We start from the raw sequence: 20,272 nt of genomic DNA on the forward strand, positions 1-20,272 counted from the left end.
CTACGAGGACGTCTCCCATCTCCAGCAAACCCGGACGGACCTGCTTCCACGGGGTTCACATTTGGGATACCAACGATGCATTTCTTGTAAGTGTGTCTTATTTTGTTGCACTTACTGCACTATTTCACGCGACGTCCAGTTTCTACTTCATCCATGTCATTACGGAGCCTCGTAGTCCTGCGCCGATCTTCTTATGCTTCATCTTGTTGGGATCTGGCACGAATCAAACATCAGACCCAGGTTCCTTCGTGAAAGAACCATAAATCTCGAAACCATAGACCTCATGGTTTCAGGTGTCGAACAAAGCTTCCTTCTTGAAGTAGTCGTAGACGAACCTCCGAGTCCTTAGCCCCATCACAACACACACAGCAATCACATGAGAGCATGGCTTATGCAGTAGCATCGGCTTGTAGCAGGTGCAAACACACTCGTCATCGAAGATTGTGCACTCATGGATAACCTCTCACGCTTGTCCCCTCTCCTTCCTTTGCCCCTGTATAGAATTTTGTATCTCTGCTGTGCAGTTCCCACGGTCTTCACCTGGTGCATCTTTACCTTCTCCACCTTATCTTCCATGTACTTAGTCATCTTCGTCCCATAAATCATACTAGCATTATTCAGCGTCGTGTGCGCTACTGCATAGCGGTCCCTGAAATACTTGCATGCCCCTTGAAGTTTGAACTCTAAAATCCCCACCAGCCGTAACTCCCTCACACATTTCATCACCTAGTTGTAAACCTCTGCTAAATTTGTAGTCATAATACCATATATAGCCCCGTTTGTGTCGTACAGAAGAGCCCACTTCTTCTTGGGCTCATTCTCAATCCACTCGCTAAATGACCTGGTAGATGACCCGCTCCTCCGTGTGATGCCAGCTTAATTGTTATTTGGTAGGGACTCAAGAGGTACTGGTACATCCTCTGCTCCTGTCACGGGCCTCTCTGCACGCTCGTGTGTTTGCTTCTTCATTAGCTCGTCCAGTATCTTATAAAGAGCATCAAACTTTTGCTGCTGGTTTTGACCGTACAACCTCTTGAACATGTCCATGATGTTCTTATTTTTGAATTGGCAGAAGAAGTTTACACTAAAATTCCTCATGCACCATCTACTCTACAAGTCTGGCCACACAGGTCCAATCAAGCCATCGTCTGTTCCATTTTACAGATCCAGAATTGCCTTGAGTATCCCAGCATGCCAGTCATGTATAATGTACATATTCGCCCAAGCACCAACAATTATCATCCTCACACGGTACAAAAACCAATACCAACTATTGCTATTCTCACTCTCCACAAATGCAAAGACTAACGGTAGAACTTGATTGTTCCCGTCAACCCCGATAGTAGTCAGGATCTGTCCCGTGAACTTGCTGGTAAGGAAAGTGCCATCGATGAAAAAGATAGGCTGACAATGCTTGAAAGCTTAGATACATGCCCCTATTGCAAAAGAAACATCGCTTTATGATGTACTTGCCAGGTTTGAACAACAATGGGTACTTCTCAATATCGTAATACGTCCCCGGGTTCCTTCGAGCAATAGTCTGCAACAAATATGACAGATTCTCATACGAAGCTTCATAGGTCCCGAATCTCATCTCAATTGCCTTCCTCTTCGCCCTCCATGCCTTGTTGTAGCTGATAGTGTAATTGTACTCATCCTCAATTTGCTTGATTATGGACCCTGGTTCGTAGTTCAGGTTGTCCACAATCTGGGTGTACATCACATTAGCGACAAAGCCTGAGGTGATGTTCCTGTGGCTGCGCTCAAGTTCGTCCATCATGCAAGCGTGTTCAGCCACAATCGACACATCCCAATAGTCAATCCACTTCCCCTTAAAGTTGTGCACCCACCACACGCAACCCTCATACATGCACTTTACATCATATTCATTCTTGCTTGACTTGACAACATAAAATTGTCATCGAAGTAAGGTCGTCCATTGAGTCACAACATCTTTCATGGCATGACTGGTAGGATATCTAGTACCTTGGATCACCTTATTCTGCGCATACTCCTAGGCCACTTGATTCCCCTTATTCAGCACAAGGTTGTTAAAGTTTGGATTGTTCCAATCCGTGGGAACCGGAATATCGTCCTCATCATCCGAACTGTCATACTCAGGAGTTTCATCAACCTGAATACCATCCCGCTCCATCTGTTCACTTAGAGAAGGGATTCGTTCCCCCTCATCTGCCTCACCGGTCGATTCAGTCGGATAATCCAATGAATGTGCACCATCCGGATCGACATCTTCATCATACTCTTCCTCATCACCCTCCCCCTCCGCGTACGCTCCACCCTACATCTCTCCAATTGCCTCCTTATTTTTCCATTGCACAAGCAACATAGAAGACCAACCACTGTGCACAACATCATGCATGTACCTCTTCCACAATTCATCTTCCCAGAGCGGGAACACCTTCCAGTACATACCTTCTCTGTAACCATTGCCGACAATACTAATGGCCATCTCTTGAACTTGAGGTCTATTTTAAAACCCCGCATCAACTAGGTATACAATGTTCGACACTTTTCTGCATTGGTCTGGATATATCCTTGTCCATTGACTTAAATACGGATAGTACTACCCCTTCCGAACTATATAAGATTTCACTGTCCCCGTAAAAAATAAAAAATCCTAAACTACCACATATCCGCCATACCTAGCAACCATTGACAAAAACTATGACATTATTGCGACATAACAAAAATAATCATATCAAACTACATCTACAACGCAAATTTCATTACAAGCGTAGCCCAACATGTAATCTATACTGCAACAATATATTCCCGATTCGCTACATCAAACACATCTAAATACTATATCTATCATATCAATTATGACTACACTATATCTAAATTCTACATTTAATACCTAAAATATATCTAAATATTAATTCTAATTGCTAAAATATACATATAAACATGATTTAATTGCTGAACTACATCTAACACTAATTCTAAACCTAGATATACATTTTATCCTACTTCTAGTGACTATACTACCAGGTATGTAAAACAAAACCTAAATCTAACATCTAACTTATGTCAAAACCTACTACTAGTTGCTGTCCTATCGGATTTGTTAAAAAAACAGGAAAAAATTACCTCTTTTTTTTAGCAGGGCGTCGCCACACAAATCTCCCTCCCCTCCCCTCTCCTTTCTCGATTGAATGAGTGTCAAATGAAGTGCTGACGTCAGTAGGGTCGGACTAAATACTCAAAAGGTCTCACCCGTTTAACGAACGAGACCTTTTGGATGGGTCCGCGTGGCATCGTAGCCACGAAGGTCTCGCTCGTTCAGCGAGCGAGAACAAGGTCCCGCCCGTTCACTCTCCCTGATTATTAAATACGCTGTCAGCCGAGGGTCCATAAGGTGTCACCCGTTCAACGGGTGAGATCTTGTTCTCGCTCGTTGAATGGACGACGGTAGGGTAGATTTCATTATTTTTGAAATATATATGTAATCTTATATATATATATATATAATTATTTTCCGGGTGTGAGTTTAACTCAGCTAGCAAATGCAGGAATGCGACGGTGATAGACAGGGAAAGGGCCAGAGAGAGAGAATATCTGGTGTACATATTCGTGTGTTGACCTTAAGCATCGAGGCCCTCCTTCCTTTCCCTGGAGATAGGCCTCGATGTGCATTTGTTTTCTCTTTTGGAGGGGATAAGAAACGGGGGTATCGAATAGGAAGCGGGCGCGGCAGTGGTGCCAACTCACCACGTCACCCCATCCGGATGCATGCCAAATACTCGTAAAAAATACCACCGAATCCTCATCTTGCTTTCGTCGCCATGGCTCCTGCAATGGACATTTTAATCCGCCTGCCATAATCAAGCTCTGACCAGAAATTATTTTACCTTCTCTCTCTGTTTCTTTTCATTTTTTACCGCGACTTGTTTCGTCTCGGAGAGCTGGTTTTTGTGAGTAATTAAATTTCTTTTGGTTGGTGTGTTCGTTGTAATTCGTAGTTACCGTCAGGGGCGGATCTAAGGGGCCTGGGCGCTCTAGCCTTCTCCTGCTTCGCAGTGAGTGAAAGCTCCTTGAGCTTTTTCTAACAATTTTTTTTACCATGAACTAGAGAGAGGAAGAAAAAAAAAAGAGAGAGAAGGAGAAAAGGAGGTGGATGACTCTGTATCCGTCACTGGTTACCGTGATGTTGAGATGTGCGTGAAATGAGTCCGCAGGAATGGAGGTTCTTAATCACGCGTACAGCATCTCCGGTGAGTAGAGTACCTGCCCTTTTTTTGAGCGTAGAGTACCTGCCTTATTAGAGACGTTAAGACTCATGTACTCGTGATTCAACCAAATTATAAAACTTTGTAAAGCAATCTCGCCGTGCAAACATTGCCCAAGACTGAAATTTTAATGTGCTCTTTCCGGTCAGTTTTTCACATCTCCTTGCGTGTAAGCAGGGAGCTCCGGTTTCGCATGCGTTGACGGGGAAATCGCAGCGGTTTCCTTCGTGTATCAGACAATCGTGGGTAGGAGCTTCCTACATGCTCCTTTGGGAGTCAGTAGCACGAAATGCTGCCGTGCAAATGTGCAACGAGCGAGGTCCTTTTTTCTACAGAAAAGAAAAATGCGGTGAGTTGCAAAGGCAGATCTGGGTGAGTATTTATTTCTGTTGGTTGGGGCTATGCAGTGCTCACACTATGATCACATTCTGACGCTGCGTAGGCCAAAACCAACTGAGAAAATGGATATTTTTCTTCATGAACTTTCAATCTAGAAATGCTGCCATGGATCAGCGTAATCTGTCGTGCTAACGTCAGAGAGCTCAGGTGCTAAGTAAGGAATGCCTGCTAGCATTAGCCTGCATTTACATTGTCAGCTGAACACGGACATGGTGTAACAATCCGATTCGAATTCAGATGTTCGATTCGGTAAAAAAAAATTAAACATGTAAAATATAACTCGAAATTCTACACGAATATTAGAATCCGATTTAGATTTAGAATGTCCAGTTCAATAAAAGAATTTAGACACCGATTTCGAGATAACGCTGGTTCCTTGACACCGAAGCAGCTGTTCTCGGTAGGATTCGCACACGGTCAAAGGGGCTGTTCTGAATCGACCTGTTCAACTTTGCCGACTCCACAACTACGTGCTGCACCTCAGATAAATTGGACGATAGATACCCTGTCAACCGGGTGGATAGTTCCAGAAAATGTCCCAGAAGACTCATCCATGCCACTACTGCTGCAACAAGATCACCACTGGCAATAACCGAGGAAACAAAGGCTTAAAAAAACATGAGGATTTCTTTTGCTCCCAGGAAGCCTGTGGCTCACATGTGGAGCCCACGTACAGGTGGGGCCTACTATGACATGCTGCTGATTAGATAGATATGATATCCATCCACATGTAGCAGGAGCATCAGATCAGGCATCGCAATTTGCTGGGGTTGGGTTGTATTTGGTTTGGCTTGGCGCTCTCTCTCTCCTCCTCTCTCTCACGGTGACGCGGCGAGCGAGTGAGCTGGCCGCGACGCGCGCTCCTTTTGTGTCATCTCGCGGCTCGGGCTCTCTGGATCTGAGAACCCAGCGAGCTCAACCGCGCTTCTCCCCTCCTCTCCTCTCCCACCACATTGATGGGGTGCGTCCAGTTGCACCGCGTCGTTGGTTCCACGTCATGCATGGAGTGTAGCCGAGCCAGAACCAGCTAGAAATCCTACACGAATCGCCGTGTAAAGCAGCAACTCGGGAGAAGCGAACCACTTTTATGTATGTGCACTGGTTGTCATCGCCGGCCCCAGAGTACGGATGGATGGTGTCAAAAGCCACCACAGCGCAAGTCCGGTTCTCCCTCCCCGGCCCCGGTACATAGCACTTGGCAATCTGAAGTCTGAATTAAATCGAGCAAAAATGAAACCAACAATGATACCACCCCAAAGTAGTGATCCAAGAAGCAGCATCAGACGGATCGCCTGTCTGAGCCAGTAGCCACCGACCAAATGAATAACGATGGACAGGCACGAAGACTGGAAGAAGTTAGAGGAGCTAATGGTAGTTGTTAGATGGTAGGGCCTGGTCCCCATTCCTTGACCCTTGCAAGTACTACTGCAGCCTGCTACTAATGCTGCTCTGCTTTTGGCTGCCCCACGAGGCCAGCCATAACCTCTCCCTGTCCTGACCTCCTAGCCTAGACGACGACCTCCATCTCGGCGAGCCGAGGCGCTGGGAGAGGTGAAGCGGTCAGTCGGTTTCGAGCGTCAGGTTGCTAGGATCCCGAGGTCGCAAAGGGCTTCTTGGGAACGCGGTGCGTGGCGGAGGTTGTTCTGGGCTTCTGGAGCCATGTACGCATGAACACGGGTGGGGAAGCCGGGCGTTTCAGCCGAGCTGACGGTTTCGGCGTGCCGCCGCCCGAGGCAAGTTTCTGTGTGCGCGCCGCGGGCCGCGGGCACCGGCTTCACGCCGTGCCAGGGGGAGCGCCGCGTCCGCTGATGCTGGGTTGGTGGCGTCACTAGCTCGTTTGCCGATGAGATCATAAATCACGAATGCTGCCGGCCAGCTGCCACCGAGTACGAGTGGCGAAGGCAGGCTGCGGTAGATAGAAAACATATATGAAATGAAACAGCTTGTTAGACAAGGTCGTCGATCTCCCCTATTCATTTTTTGTCCATTAGATAAACAAGGACAGGTCTGAGAAGCAAAAAAAGGTCAACTCTTTCAATTAAAACGTATATATATTTTCTTGCCCAAATATGTTAGTATAAAAAAAATTCTCATAAAATAGCAGTCCCATAAAAGTTGTTGCTTTCGGAGTTGGGATCTGGGGAGGACTGCATTTAGATTTGCAGGTAGCACTGAATGCCGAGACCCAGATATATCGCACAGACTGACTGAACATCTTCACTGCTGGCAGTTAGTGGTCCTGTGACAGAAATCCGAGTATCCTCAAGGACAACCGGGCCAATTCAGTGAAAGAATATCAGGGTCTCGCATATTCCCAAGTGCAAACACCTTTGGCTCTTTCACCTGTAGTAAACGTGCAAGCCAAGAAGGAGAAGGTAAATTCTTCACAGAACAAGGAACAGGACGATGGCATCGTAGTTATTGCAAGTTCCCAAATTTAGCTACTTTATATTGGCATACCAGAGAAAGTGGGGGAATTCGGGGTTGAAGTTTTACTCTGGAGAATCCATCCAAAGCAAACAAGCACTTGTAGCCACTAATGTTGCGATGTTCACTGGTTCATATGTCCAAGATAAGAGATATAAAAGCATCACAATGTGAAATCCATATCAAATATATCAAAAGGACAGAAGTTGCTCGGAGCATTAAAGAACTAGTCAATGGTCCAAAACGATGGCATGAACTATTTTAAGAGGCTATTAAAACTCACTTCAGTAGATAGGTGAAATTCCTTTTCTGAAATTCTTCAATGGAAATTTCTTCCTCCTTAGAGTATCTGCCAGTGAACAGAAGTATGAGTAAACAAAAAACAGTGTAAGAATTTTGATATGAAGTGATGAAAGCTCAGTAATGGTGCCATCAAAATTAAGAAAAATCAAAAGAATGCACAGTAATCAACAAATATGACAACAAAGACGTGTCACCAATTCACCATTGACGAATAGAAGACGACCTATATCTGAAAGTAAGCAGCAGTTCTGACATCCAATGCTTCAAAATATAAGATGCAGTAGACAAATGTTTCCAAATAATCCAATGCAATTAGAAGTACGTCTAAAAACCAAAAAATACAACTTAAATATGATTCCAGTACTAGCTTCAATCTCTTTATCATTAAGGATTTCTGCACTTTTCCGTATTTCCTCCGTGGCAGCATTCGTCTATGCTGGGGCTAAAATACTAACACCTATTGTCTGTCTATAGCACTTTCTGTGCCTGAGTTCAGAACACAACTACAACTGTCCAGCCAGGATCTAGTCAGGCGCCAGAATGTAAATCATACAAGATTATTGGCAAAAATTCTACACTTAACAGAAAGCTGGGAAGTTCTATGCTGGAGCATATAAGGCATGTATCGTGTAGGGATATCTAGTGGAACTCAAAAGTATAGTTTGCTAAATATAGTGAAAGTATAGTTGGCAAAAGAAAGGTAAGACCGTAAGAGTATGCTAGCCAGAGAGTAGCAAAGATACATGCGTGATTCAGTATTCCAATAATTGCATCCTACAGTGACCACTACTGAGAGAATACTTCTAAAGTTAATAGAGGATTAATCTGGCTTAATGGTCCAAAATCAACCATCCAAAAAGAAAAAAAAAACTAATGGACTGGTGGGATTAATTGATAAGACAAAAAAAATTCTTGGTAAGCACCAACAGAAAATAAAATAGCATCCATATGAACTTTGTGGTATAGAAGCATACCTCCAAGGATATTCATTTTCACAGAAACGAGAAACCCCACTCATTGCAGTGAAGGCATCAATATGAACCATCTTTTCCTTCACTGAATAATCTGGTAACAGAGGAATGCAAAGATCAATGCCAAGTGGTGTCTGCCAACAAAGGCCACCTATTGTCAACATACCCCATGATCATAGTTGAGGCCACTAAGAGTAGACAGCTATTCAATTTGTCATTTTGCGCTTATAACTTATTCAAGCTTAAGTTGTTTTTTCAATAAATAGAGGCACCTATGCCTTACTTGTTGTTATGGTCAGCAAGACGTACAAACGGCGAAGAACCATGGATCAAGCGTGAAGGGATAAGTTCACGAGACTTCATTAGTTAAGATAAGAATCAGTTAGTTTGGTTTGTTAGCTCGAGATCATGTTTGTTAGCATTCTTTAGCAGATTGATTCCTCTATTTAGTTAGGCAGCTATAAGTAGCACGACTGAGATTTGTTTAGGCAAGGAAGGAATAAAGAAGTCCCTCCCTCCCTCTGTGTGTGTGTGTCGAACCCTTAGCTCTGTCGAACAGGCTGCCACGGTGCCTGGACGTTGGGGCTACAAGCCCCGTCCACCCATCTCCCATTCCTACGGCCTATGCAACCTGGTAGACTACCAATTTGGTATTAGAGATGCCAAGCTCCACTGATGAGAAAGGCTCTAGTCCGACGGCAGAATGCGTAAGCCATAGAGGCCATGACCAAGCTGATGACTAACTTGTAGAAGCAGCTCGGTGAGGTGGCGCAGCAGGTGACCACCATGTCTTCGCGCCTCACAATGGTGGAGAACAGGAGAAGAGGCCAATGGAGGTTGCTCGTCCGCGACTTTGTCTGTGCTTGCGCCACCTACCAACGCAACAAGATGAAAAACCTACATCCCGCCAGCCTCCTTCAACCACTTGCTGTTACGTCGCAGATTTGGTTAGACATCTCAATGGACTTCGTCGAGGGCCTTTCCAAGGTCCATGGCAAGTCAGTCATCCTCATTGTCGTCAACCACTTTTCAAAGTACGCGCACTTCATCGTCCTCAGCCACCCGTACACGGCGGCTTCGGTTGTGTGCGCTTTCTTTGGCGGCATTGTTCATCTCCACGGCCTGTCGAACTCCATTGTCAGCAATCACGACCCGGTCTTCATGAGTAACTTCTGGCACGACCTCTTCAAGCTCACGGGTGTTAGGCTCCACATGAGTTCGGACATTCATCCTCAATCGAACAGCCAGTCGGAAGCCATCAACAAGACCATTGCCATGTATATGCGCTACATCATCGGCAATCATCCAAAGGCGTGGTTGGACTGGTTGCCATGGGCGGAGTACTGCTACAACACATCCTTCCACTCCACCCTGCACACGTTGCCCTTCCATGCGGTTTATGGCCGTGAACCACCAACACTGCTACATTGGTCCTCAGGCACAGCTTGGGTGCTCACCATCGACAACTTGCTCAAGGAGCATGATGCCTTCCTCGTCGAGATTCGTGAATGTCTTCTCCAGGCCCAACAGTACGCAAAGAGGTACTACAATGACCAGGACCGACCAGTGGAGTTCGCCGTAGGGGATTGGGTGTGGTTCTGGCTCCTTCATCGCCAAGCGCAGTCACCACTAGGGCACTCCTCCAGCAAACTCGTCGCTTTGTCGAACCATTCAAAGTCATTGCATGTGTTGGGTCGGTGGCCTACCGATTGACCTTGTCGGAAGGGGCGCGTCTACACAACGTTTTCCATGTCGGTCTCCTAAAAAAGTTCCACAACGCTCCTCTGATAGCTCCACCAGCTCTGCCCCTGTTGGAAAATGGTCGTGCTCTACCTGTTCTGGCTCAAGTACTTCGTGTCAGCCCGCGTCGCGGTATTTGGCACGTTCTGGTGCGTTAGGAAGGCCTCGACGTCACTGATGCTACATGGGAACCGGTCCAGGAGTTCAAGCTAAAGTACCCAGACATGTAGCTCGAGGACGAGTTGTTTGTCAGGGGAGGGGGGGAATGAATGAGTGATGTTATGGTCGGCAAGACATACAAACGGCGCATAACCATGGATCAAGAATGAAGGGATAAGTTCAAGAGACTTCATTAGTTAAGATAAGAATTAGTTAGTTTGGTTTGCTAGCTTAATTGGTTCCTTAGTTAGTTAGCTAGCTATAAGTAGCACAGTTGAGATTTGTTTAGGTAAGCAAGGAATAAAGAAGTATCTTCCCTGCTCATCCCTTAGTTCTATTGACCAGGCCGCCACAGCGCATGGATGCCGAGGCTACAAACCCCGTCCACCCATCTACCATTCCTACAGCCTACGCAACCTGGTAGACTCTACCACTTGTAGTTTGACTATACGACACAAGTGTTATAGTTTCACGTATTCCACTTTATTCATATAGCGTTCACCTGCTTCATGTAGAGCCTTTAGAGCATAGCCACCAGGATAATTGTTGTAGGATGCCATAAAAGTCACAGCAGAGTATCCTAGACTACAGGAATCATATGTGAGTTATCAATACAAAAATAAATTATGTTAGTCCAAAAATAGTAACACATTTATAATCATCAAGGTCGAATTATTCTACCTGACAAGAAAGGAACCAAGCATAAGAATACAAAGTAAATTCCACCCAGCTTTCTTTCTGTTATTATATCTGGAAATGATGAAGATAAACACATATTGACTAGTTAAATCAAACCAAATGAAGGGGAAAGGAAACGGCACTTAAACATCAAGGATGTCAAAAAGAAACGAGGTGTACAAATAATGCTAAGTTGCTAACATTCCCAGCTTGAATTTGTCATCATTAATACGGTAGGAACTAGATAAGATAGTAAATTGGTTATGCTCACATTCTGCTTGCTGCTAGTGAAGCGGACACATTAAGCATGGGAATTGAACCAATTACGAAACGAAGCTCCTGAAACATAAGAAATACCAGTCATTATGTGCAATATTGCCCAAGTGTCCAGATATAAGACTCAGACTACTATCCAGAATGTAGAATAACCTTATGTGGAAGTTTTGAATAGAGTACAACAAATAAGAAGACTGGAAGCATGTATGGCACTATCCTTCTATCAAGAAAAACACCAACCTGAAATTGAACAGAAAGGCTTCATAAGATACATCTCCGATAAAAATTCAACAACAAAATCAGCCAGTTAACAAGTAATGCCTTAACTGTACCTAAAATCCTAAACATCGCATCACGACCAGGTGTAGAATACTATTCTGTAGAATACTATTCTACACCCCGGCTCAGCCCAGCCACGCCAGCCGCCGAGCCCGCGCCAGCCACCAAGCCGCACCTGCGCCTAGCCCACGCACGCCATGCATGGCTGCTTTTTGCATGCGCTGAGCTCTTGCATGCAGGCTGCATGTGGGCGTGATGCATGGTTGTTTTTTGCATGAGAGAAGCAAACAAACCAGTGAGCTCTTGCATGCATGCATGTGAGTTGATGGGCTAGGCCACAGGTCGGACGTCAGCCACGTGCTGCAATTGGCAGGTGCAATTGGTCGGTTGGCGAAACTACTGAATACCTGAGGATTACTGACATCCTAGAATAACTAAAACTACTGGATACCCGAGGATTACTGACTAACTTAGAACTATTGAAACTATTGTATACCTGACTACTGACTAACCTAGAACTACTAAAACTACTAGATATCTACTACTGACTAACCTAGAACCACTAAATACTAAATACCTAACTACTAACTAAACCAAGAACTATTGAAACTACTGAAACCATAAGAAAGTACTAAGAACTATTGAATATATGACTACTAACTCAACCAAGAACTACTGAACACACGAGAACTACTTAACATTTTTTCACAACTTACTAACCGAGAACTACTGAACTATTAAACACCAGACTACTGACTAACCTAGAACCACTGAATACTTGAGGACTACCGACTAACCTAGAACTACTTTAAACAACTGAATACATTAAGGACTACTAAAATATATATTTTTTCAGAACTAAGAACTACTAAACTTAGTGATACCATGAGAACTACTGATGATGATGGGATGGGGGGAGGCTACAACTGACGTGTATAAGTTAGTTGCTTACAAAAATCAGCGCATACAAAAATCAGCTTGTCGGATCACGTGTTGGGTGCCCTGCTGCTACGAGGGCCACGCGCGCTGGCGCGACCACATGACACGGGGGAGCACATGCTGGGGGCTGGCAGGCGAGCTGCTGGCGCAGGGCTGGGGCACTGGCCAGCAAAAACAGCTGGGTGGGTGGGCGCGCTGGGCTATTGGGTTTGTTCTGCTGTGTTATGATGAGAAATCTAGCTAAGAGAATTTTTACTAGTTCTACTTGGATTTTGTTGTTTCAGCTCCAAAAAAGATGCTCTCGACTAACCATTACATCCAAATTTAGAAAGATGCTCTCAACTAACTATTGCATCCAAACTTAGGAACAAATATGTTTTTGAAAAGCCACCACAATGCCAAACGGAGCCTAAGAAAACTCCATCCCTTTAAAAACGGCTTAAGGTAATAATCCTTGGTCAATCTTTATAACATTATTCCATTCCAATTTCAAAATATTTTGAAGTAAAAATGGAAATGAAAATTTGGTTTTTCGTATTGTTTCCCTTTAGGTTTCAAAGTTTTATGGCAACGTCGATTCCACGAGCAAGGCGACTAGTATCATAGAAAAGGACATGCAATATGTTAAAACCAGTGTGTTCTAAGGTCACTCATATTCAAATAATAGGTAATATGTTTGTTCTAGCCAGATAAAATTCATTGTCACAACCTTCACGTAAAAATCTATGGCTTACCATGCAAAGAGGGTACGCGACAAGCATGGAGCGCGGAAGTGCTGAGGTGAAGTACCAATGAATCGGATGTGTCTTAAGCTTAAGTCATGGAGAACAGAGGTAGGCGCTTCACATCAGTGCCAGTAGGATAATACAGAGGTTCCCCATGCACGAATCTAACAACAAGCTGACGACACGTAAAACAGGACTCAATAATGCATGCTTGAATAAATAAAATGGAAGGCCCAACGTATATGGAAAAGTAACGTAACAAAATATGATATAAAGTTATACATTTGGGAGAAAGATAAGTGTAGTTTAACAAAAGCATAAAGGATACACCCCATTCTGAACTCCGATTCAGAACTGAATTAAACCAGAGAACTTCAAATTCTGGCCAAAGGATTCGACGCCACATTATTGAGTCAACTAGCACTGTCAATCCTGGGGAGGAAATCATAGTGAAGCCAACATTTTCGTACAGTTTTGCATGAAATTTCATTACAAAATACACAAGGTAGTACGAAGAAACATACCAATGCATGTAAGGGCGGTGCTTATGCAATATTTTACTGCTTCCAACAGAGAAATAGACCTACTCTGTCATGCATAGTCAAATTCATATATTAGAGTAACTCCGCACCAACTATATAAGAATGAATAGAGAAATAAAACATGGTGCGTGTGCATCCTTATGGTATGTGGCTATAAGAAGTTTCACTAATTCACTACACGAACACAAATTTGATGTGATGAAACCTCAAAGCTGGACTGAACTTGGAGCACTATGAGCAAAGTTGCTTGGAACTTAACTCAAACAATTCAAACAACATAGTCATAACTAACTAGGAGTTTTGATATTGCTATTGCACATAACCTGGCGACAACAAAAAGAGAGATATCAACTGAACTCTTGCTTTCACCAGTATATAAGGAGAAACTGGTAATCTTCACCACTAGATCAGACATGGGTGGTTCAGGTCAAAAACTAAAAAGTACTAAGATCTTTCAGGATAACCCTTCAATGATTCCTCCTTCACTCTCTATTCCTTTGACCTTACAGTTCATGGGCAACCCACTGAAATTCATAGTATCTTAATCCGACCCGAGGTTCAAAATTATAGTTATGTTTATCCTATTTAAAGGCGGTTCCTACCAGATATGTTCATTTCTAGACAAACTAAATACTTTCAAGGAAAAATTGGTTCCGTGACACCGAAAGATCCTTGTTTTAGATAAATACCACCGAACTGTTTCGGATCACTTCAATACCATTGAAAGATAACACCATTTAGAAATATAGCACTCTGTGATGTTTTTCGTCCATCTTGCCCCATCCCTGTTTATCTTGCCGTTTTCTTCATAACCGAGAGGCGCTTGAGTGCCTCTTCCTCCTCTGCCCTCTACTGTTTGCCCCACCCCCCTCTCTTCTCTCCCTCCAACGATTCTCTCATCTCAACCAGCAGGGCAATGTCACTCACCTTTCGGCCAAATCGGAGCCCATGCTTGTCGCTTCCACCACTCGGGAGGTCAAGGGGGACGCCGTTGCAGATCGGGAGGAGGCACCCACCGCCCGGAGAAGTGAAGGGCACCATCGCCAATTCCTGTGAAACGGTACTGTTGTCTGTGCTCGTCATCGCCCGAAGGTGAAGGGCATTGCAGTCACTCCCCGGGAAGGGGCGCCCCCATCTGCTTCCGCCGCTGCCATTCCTTGGGAAGCCATGCCACCGGCGGAGAAGAGAGGGAGCTCGCCATGGGAAGAGAGAGGCGAGTCATGCATAGATCCCTTCTCTAGTTTCAGTAATTGACTTCTTCTCCGTCCACCCTATTTGTAGATCAACCGATTTATCAATTTCTTGGTTGCTCTATATTGATCTAAGGTGATCACAATACTTGCACCTTGATTTATTGATCTTGATCAATCAATTCCATGGACAATGTGCTTGTGATTGGTAGCAATTCGACTTGGCATAGCTGCAAGGTGTGCCAAAAGGACTTCCCTTTGGCCAGTCACTCGGAGGCCACATGCGCTCACACTCGAGGAAGGGTGTGGCCAGGGTGGTATAGACCGCAGCCACGGTGACCTCCAATGGCGCCACGTCCTCAACCTTGTCGAGCCCGACCAACAATTGGAGGAAGAGCCAGACGACCAATGCTAGCGATTGGAATGAGATAGGGAGAAGACGGCCGCTGCAAGCAGAAGACACCAAGATGGATGGAAAACGTAATGGAATGGTATATTTCGAAACAACGCGATCTTTCGATGGTATTAAAGTGAACCGGGACAGTTTGGTGGTGTATTTCTAAAACTGGGATCTTTCGGTGTCACAGAACAAAATTTTCCTACTTTCAAACCATCAATTACAAAATTAGTCTTTTTGAAGGGATTTTTTATGAATCTAAAAACATACAGGAACCCCTAATAAAACACTTCCGAACGACTGTACCAATTCATGTATAATTTACTAAAAAGGAATGCTAATTAGACAATGCCTGTAAAACTGTAAATACTTACAAACTATGCAAGTAATAAAAAAAAAAGTAGGCCAGAAACTCACCAGCAAAAGTGCAAGCCCTATCGAGCCAAGAAGCATAATCATATCACATCTAAAAACAACTGATGCAAATATCTGCAAGAAAAATGAGAATTACACATAGTTCGGTATACTTTAATCGCATATAATTTGTTGACCCCAGAGTGAACTAATAACTATGTTTCCATATGTTATATTAAACGAAAGAGTTATTGAACAATGAGTGATGCGTCTAACCTTGCCACGCCTAAATTTAGTCACGCCATAGATTTTTGTGGTAACTGTTTGGTTGACTGTATAAGAGGATGTCATAAAAGCTGAAAGGTAAGTTCTATAGGATGGTGATTCGACTTGTGAAGTTGTATGGCGCCGAATGTTGGCCAACTAAAAGGTGTCATGTCCAACAGTTAAGTGTAGCAAAGATACGTATGTTGCGATGGATTTGTGGCCATACAAGAATGGATCAGATCCGAAATAATGATATACGTGATAGGGTAAGGGTAGCGCCAATTGAAGAAAAGCTTGTCCAACATCGGTTGAGATGATTTGGACATATCCAACGGAGGCTTCCAGAGTCATCTGTGCATAGCGGGATACTGAGGCGTGTTGATAATGTGAAGAGAGACAAGAATCGACCAAACCTAACATGGAAGGAATTTGTAAAGAGAGACTTGAAGTAATGGAATATCCCCAAAGAACTATCCACAGATAGAAACGCGTGGAAGTTAACAATCTACGTGCCAGAACCATAACTTATACATCAATCTCTTTGTACCGTTATTACTTTTATTTTTTACTATTACTAATACTTTTATTATCATTATTGTTTTCACATAATCTTTTTAATTGGATCTTGTGAATTTCATCTCTAGCCTACCCCAACTTGCTTAAAACAAAAATTGTTGTTGTTGTTTGGTTGACTACCACAACTGTCGCAAGCCACACTTTGTTAACCCCCTAGCCCACATGTCATACACTCAATTTTTTGGCTAACTTTGCCACACTTATAGCTATGAATATGTTAGTCACACTTTTTGTGGCAAGCCACACTTGGCTAACCTTAGGCATGGCAAATATAGTTACAATCCAAACATGCCCATATCTTAATTTGGTGTTGAAACTTGCAATTGATGAGATCATGCCGTGACCAGAACTTCAGACTCAAATTTTGAAAAATAACAATCCACATGATTAAAATTGGGAAACAATCCATCAGTAATCTTTAGAAAATGGTGAAAGCAACAGCATTCAAAGAGTGAATTTAAGGTAAAGACACCAAGAAAAGGCATACCAGGGCCTGTAATGTACATAGGTAGCTTCCCTTAAACCAGAAAGAGTATGCCAAGTTAACTGCATGGTATAAAGTATAAACCATAGATAAGTCGCATAATTATTCTGCAAACTCTTAATTGGCTTTGTAGTGTAGCAAAAACATAAAATTTAACGGCAAATAGATTTGTGCTTTATTTATACAGGTTGCTCACCTAAAGCTAAAGCAAAGACGTTTGGAAGTGGCCGACTTGAGTAGAATAGCAAGTGAAACTGCATAGCAGTTAGTATCACAAAGAATGCTTCAGCTTGATTACCAAACTTCTTTTTTACCTGCTTAATAGAAATAAGCCAACAGAAACATGATCTCCAATGATAAAAGCACCTGAAGCCTAATATAATTTATTAAATAAATAGTTACCATGATGGAAATAACCACCTAGTCAGAATAACGCATGCCAAAATGATATCTGCTCCAAGCTAAGAAAAATAGAAGAAAAAAGGCATGCTAGGATTTCAATCCAGACCAAAATATTGAATCACATGACCCAGACAAGTGAGCCACGTGTCTTAGCCTCTTTAGTACATCATCTACTAATGTCATCCTTTATGGATTAAATCACTACGTCAGTCTTAGTTAAATCTTGCTCATGGTACAAAAGGTCCACCGCATGTCCTCTAGGGGAAAAAAAGGCCAGCCCGCTGCATACACTATTCAGATTTCACAGCCAAGATTCATTTCGTAATCTGGATCATTTTCCTGTGGGCTGTTCGCATGCCTGGCGAAAGAAAACTAATACATATCAAGTTATTTATGTCTTACTCATTTTCAGTACACCACTGTGTTTTCACTTTTCAGGATATTAATAGCAGAAAACAGCAAACATTAATAAGCATTGACAGCATCAAGTGTCACAGATAGATCGAGATATGAAAAAGAATACCTGAACTCGGAGAAGTCTCAAACTCATCAAAGTAACACAACCCAACAGTAAACGAACTACAAAGGCAAACAGAAGAACATCAGTATTCTGAAACTGCATCAATGAGAAGCTATAGATCAAATAAAATAAACATTCAAGGAAGAATGTACTGAGCTTCGATAATAACCTGTAAGGAGGCTATAAAACTTTGGAACATGGAATAAACGCATTATGAAGACTGCCGGTGATGAGAGAATAGAGATACCAAATGCTCCTGAAAAAACAGAAGTACATCATGTCAGTGTGATAATGTCATATCAAGACTACAAGGTCTGAAACCTGAAAATCCACAGAATGAACATCATGTATTAGTGCTAAAATATAGGTATGCTAAGTGAATCGTTGGGCCAAGCACTGATCATTTGAGGAAACACTGTTTCATTCTGCACAAATCACGGGTGCCATGCCAACATTGATTTTACCTATAAATGTTCGAGGAACAACACCAGGAAATTCTAAATGATCATACTGCAAAAAACCAGAAAGATGCATTGTATAAAATCAATTGATAAACATAAAGAATAAGAATATTATATTAAACCGAATTTGGAAAGGAACTAGCATCAGTGTTACCTTCTCAATGTGATAAGTGTGATATAGAATATCATGCATAGCCTACAAAATGCATGAATCATGTTGTTAGCTCAAGCACCGGAAATGCATGACAGTAAAAGTGGATCCTCAAGCCATGGAGTAGGTAATAAAACCATTCTATCAGACGAAGGAAAAAAATTCCACGAATTATGTAGAACTAAACTTAACACCAGGCAATGGAGAGCTCAGAATTCTATCATTATACAATGAACAACAGAAAACATAACAGATTTTCAAGGGCATAGTGCCTGCAAAATAAATTATATGCTTATGGGAGAGGTTTCCAACAACATAAACATGTTGCTTTTTCACACATGTATAGCAGTGAAACACATAATATCTATTAAACTACAATTCCACTTTCTTTACTGCACAGGTGACATAAGATGTGAAACTACAGCTATTTAAGGCTCGTGGTATGAAAAGAAATTTTCTACCTGGTATGAACAAGCAACTAGTGAAAGAATGCATCTTGTAAGTCTGTCGCCATAGTAAAGAAATATGCATTTTCATCAATAAGAATACATGCACCAATATTTGACACAGTTGAATTGATGAGTCCAAAACAAATTAAGCAACTAAAGGCTTCTAAGTTACAAGATGCATGGTTATATAAAAGAAAAACAAATTGATATTTGATCATGTGAATCACTTGACATTTGCACAACTTACGTGGATAGTGGCAAAATGATCATGATTGAGCACGCCTGATTGCAGGCCAAAAAATGTATAACTCCATGTACCAACTAAATGTTTATATTCAAATTCATTGCAAACGATGTCTGTATTTTTTGTCATCAGCCACTGTGTTAAGTCATGAAGTTCATTTGCGATAATCGCTTTAAAAAAGTATCACACATGTCCGGAGCAAGCAGTAAATAAATCCATGTCGATTGGTTGGCGTTGAGTCATACCATCTAAAATTCCATATGTATCCTCCCACTAACAAGCAAAACTAACTACACAAACATCTGAGCTGGAAGATATTAGTAACTTTTCATCCTCCAGCATATGAAATACCGAATTAAACGTGAACACAACTAGTTGCTCAAAACATCCGTAATTGGACAGAAAATAGGGAATCCCCAGTTTCTCAAACGGCGGCGGCCGCGGCGGCAATGACCATAGAATAAGGCAGCAGGTGGGCGCCGTCGGCTTAAATTTTGCCGGCCGGCCGGCCGGTCGTGGGCGGTGCTTGGGATGGCCGCCAAGCTACCAGACAAGTTTGGGTGGAGGAGGCGGCTGGCGGCGGCACGGCCGCTGGCAAGGAGGCAGCTAACCCAGAACTACACTACTGCAACAAAACCGGGACCAAATCTCGATCCAATGGACAAACAAGCACAAACAGGAGGAGCCGAGGCTGGAACCTGCACGTTAAAGCTCTCCTCCACCTTGGTGTAGGGCACCATGACGGTGTAGAACGCGGCGATCGATCCGAGCATGAGATCCCACCCCCACCCGGCGAGCCATCCGCCGGCAGGGGCGGGCTTGGCTCGGGCCATGGGCGGCAGTGGAGTGTGGACTGAGGAGCGGTGGGCAGAGGATCCGGCGCCCGGCTCGGCGAGAGGGACCCGGCGGCGTAGCGCTCGGCGTCGTCGGTGCGTGGAGTCAGTGGGGGCAGGCCGATTGCGACCATGCATTTGGTGACCGGCCCAGTAACCGGATCGCCGATAAGGAGGTGTCTATTAGTCTTAGGCCTGGCCCAACACAGGTAATCGGCCCAGCTAGCTAGGCCAGGCAGTGTCGGCCCAGCTAGCT

At 43.4% G+C, this 20,272-nt stretch overlaps 1 protein-coding gene across 1 annotated transcript; it reads right to left on the bottom strand.

Moving 5' to 3' along the window:
* Nucleotides 1-6,657: 6,657 nt before the first annotated feature.
* LOC133888265 (dol-P-Man:Man(7)GlcNAc(2)-PP-Dol alpha-1,6-mannosyltransferase) lies at nt 6,658-20,154 on the bottom strand. Its single transcript, XM_062328435.1, has 19 exons — nt 19,882-20,154; nt 18,494-18,535; nt 18,343-18,388; nt 18,048-18,134; nt 17,882-17,937; nt 17,153-17,270; nt 16,960-17,018; nt 15,693-15,764; nt 13,671-13,734; nt 13,475-13,578; nt 13,156-13,227; nt 11,357-11,443; nt 11,199-11,266; nt 10,931-10,999; nt 10,752-10,834; nt 8,354-8,444; nt 7,360-7,425; nt 7,110-7,203; nt 6,658-6,992 (listed from the first exon to the last, which is right to left on the bottom strand). Exons 1-19 carry the CDS (start codon nt 20,152-20,154, stop codon nt 6,912-6,914), a joined length of 1,632 nt encoding a protein of 543 aa, XP_062184419.1. The 3' UTR covers nt 6,658-6,911.
* Nucleotides 20,155-20,272: the final 118 nt, after the last annotated feature.

This window comes from Phragmites australis, chromosome 13 (assembly GCF_958298935.1).
Source record: "Phragmites australis chromosome 13, lpPhrAust1.1, whole genome shotgun sequence".
Classification (NCBI taxonomy): domain Eukaryota; kingdom Viridiplantae; phylum Streptophyta; class Magnoliopsida; order Poales; family Poaceae; genus Phragmites; species Phragmites australis.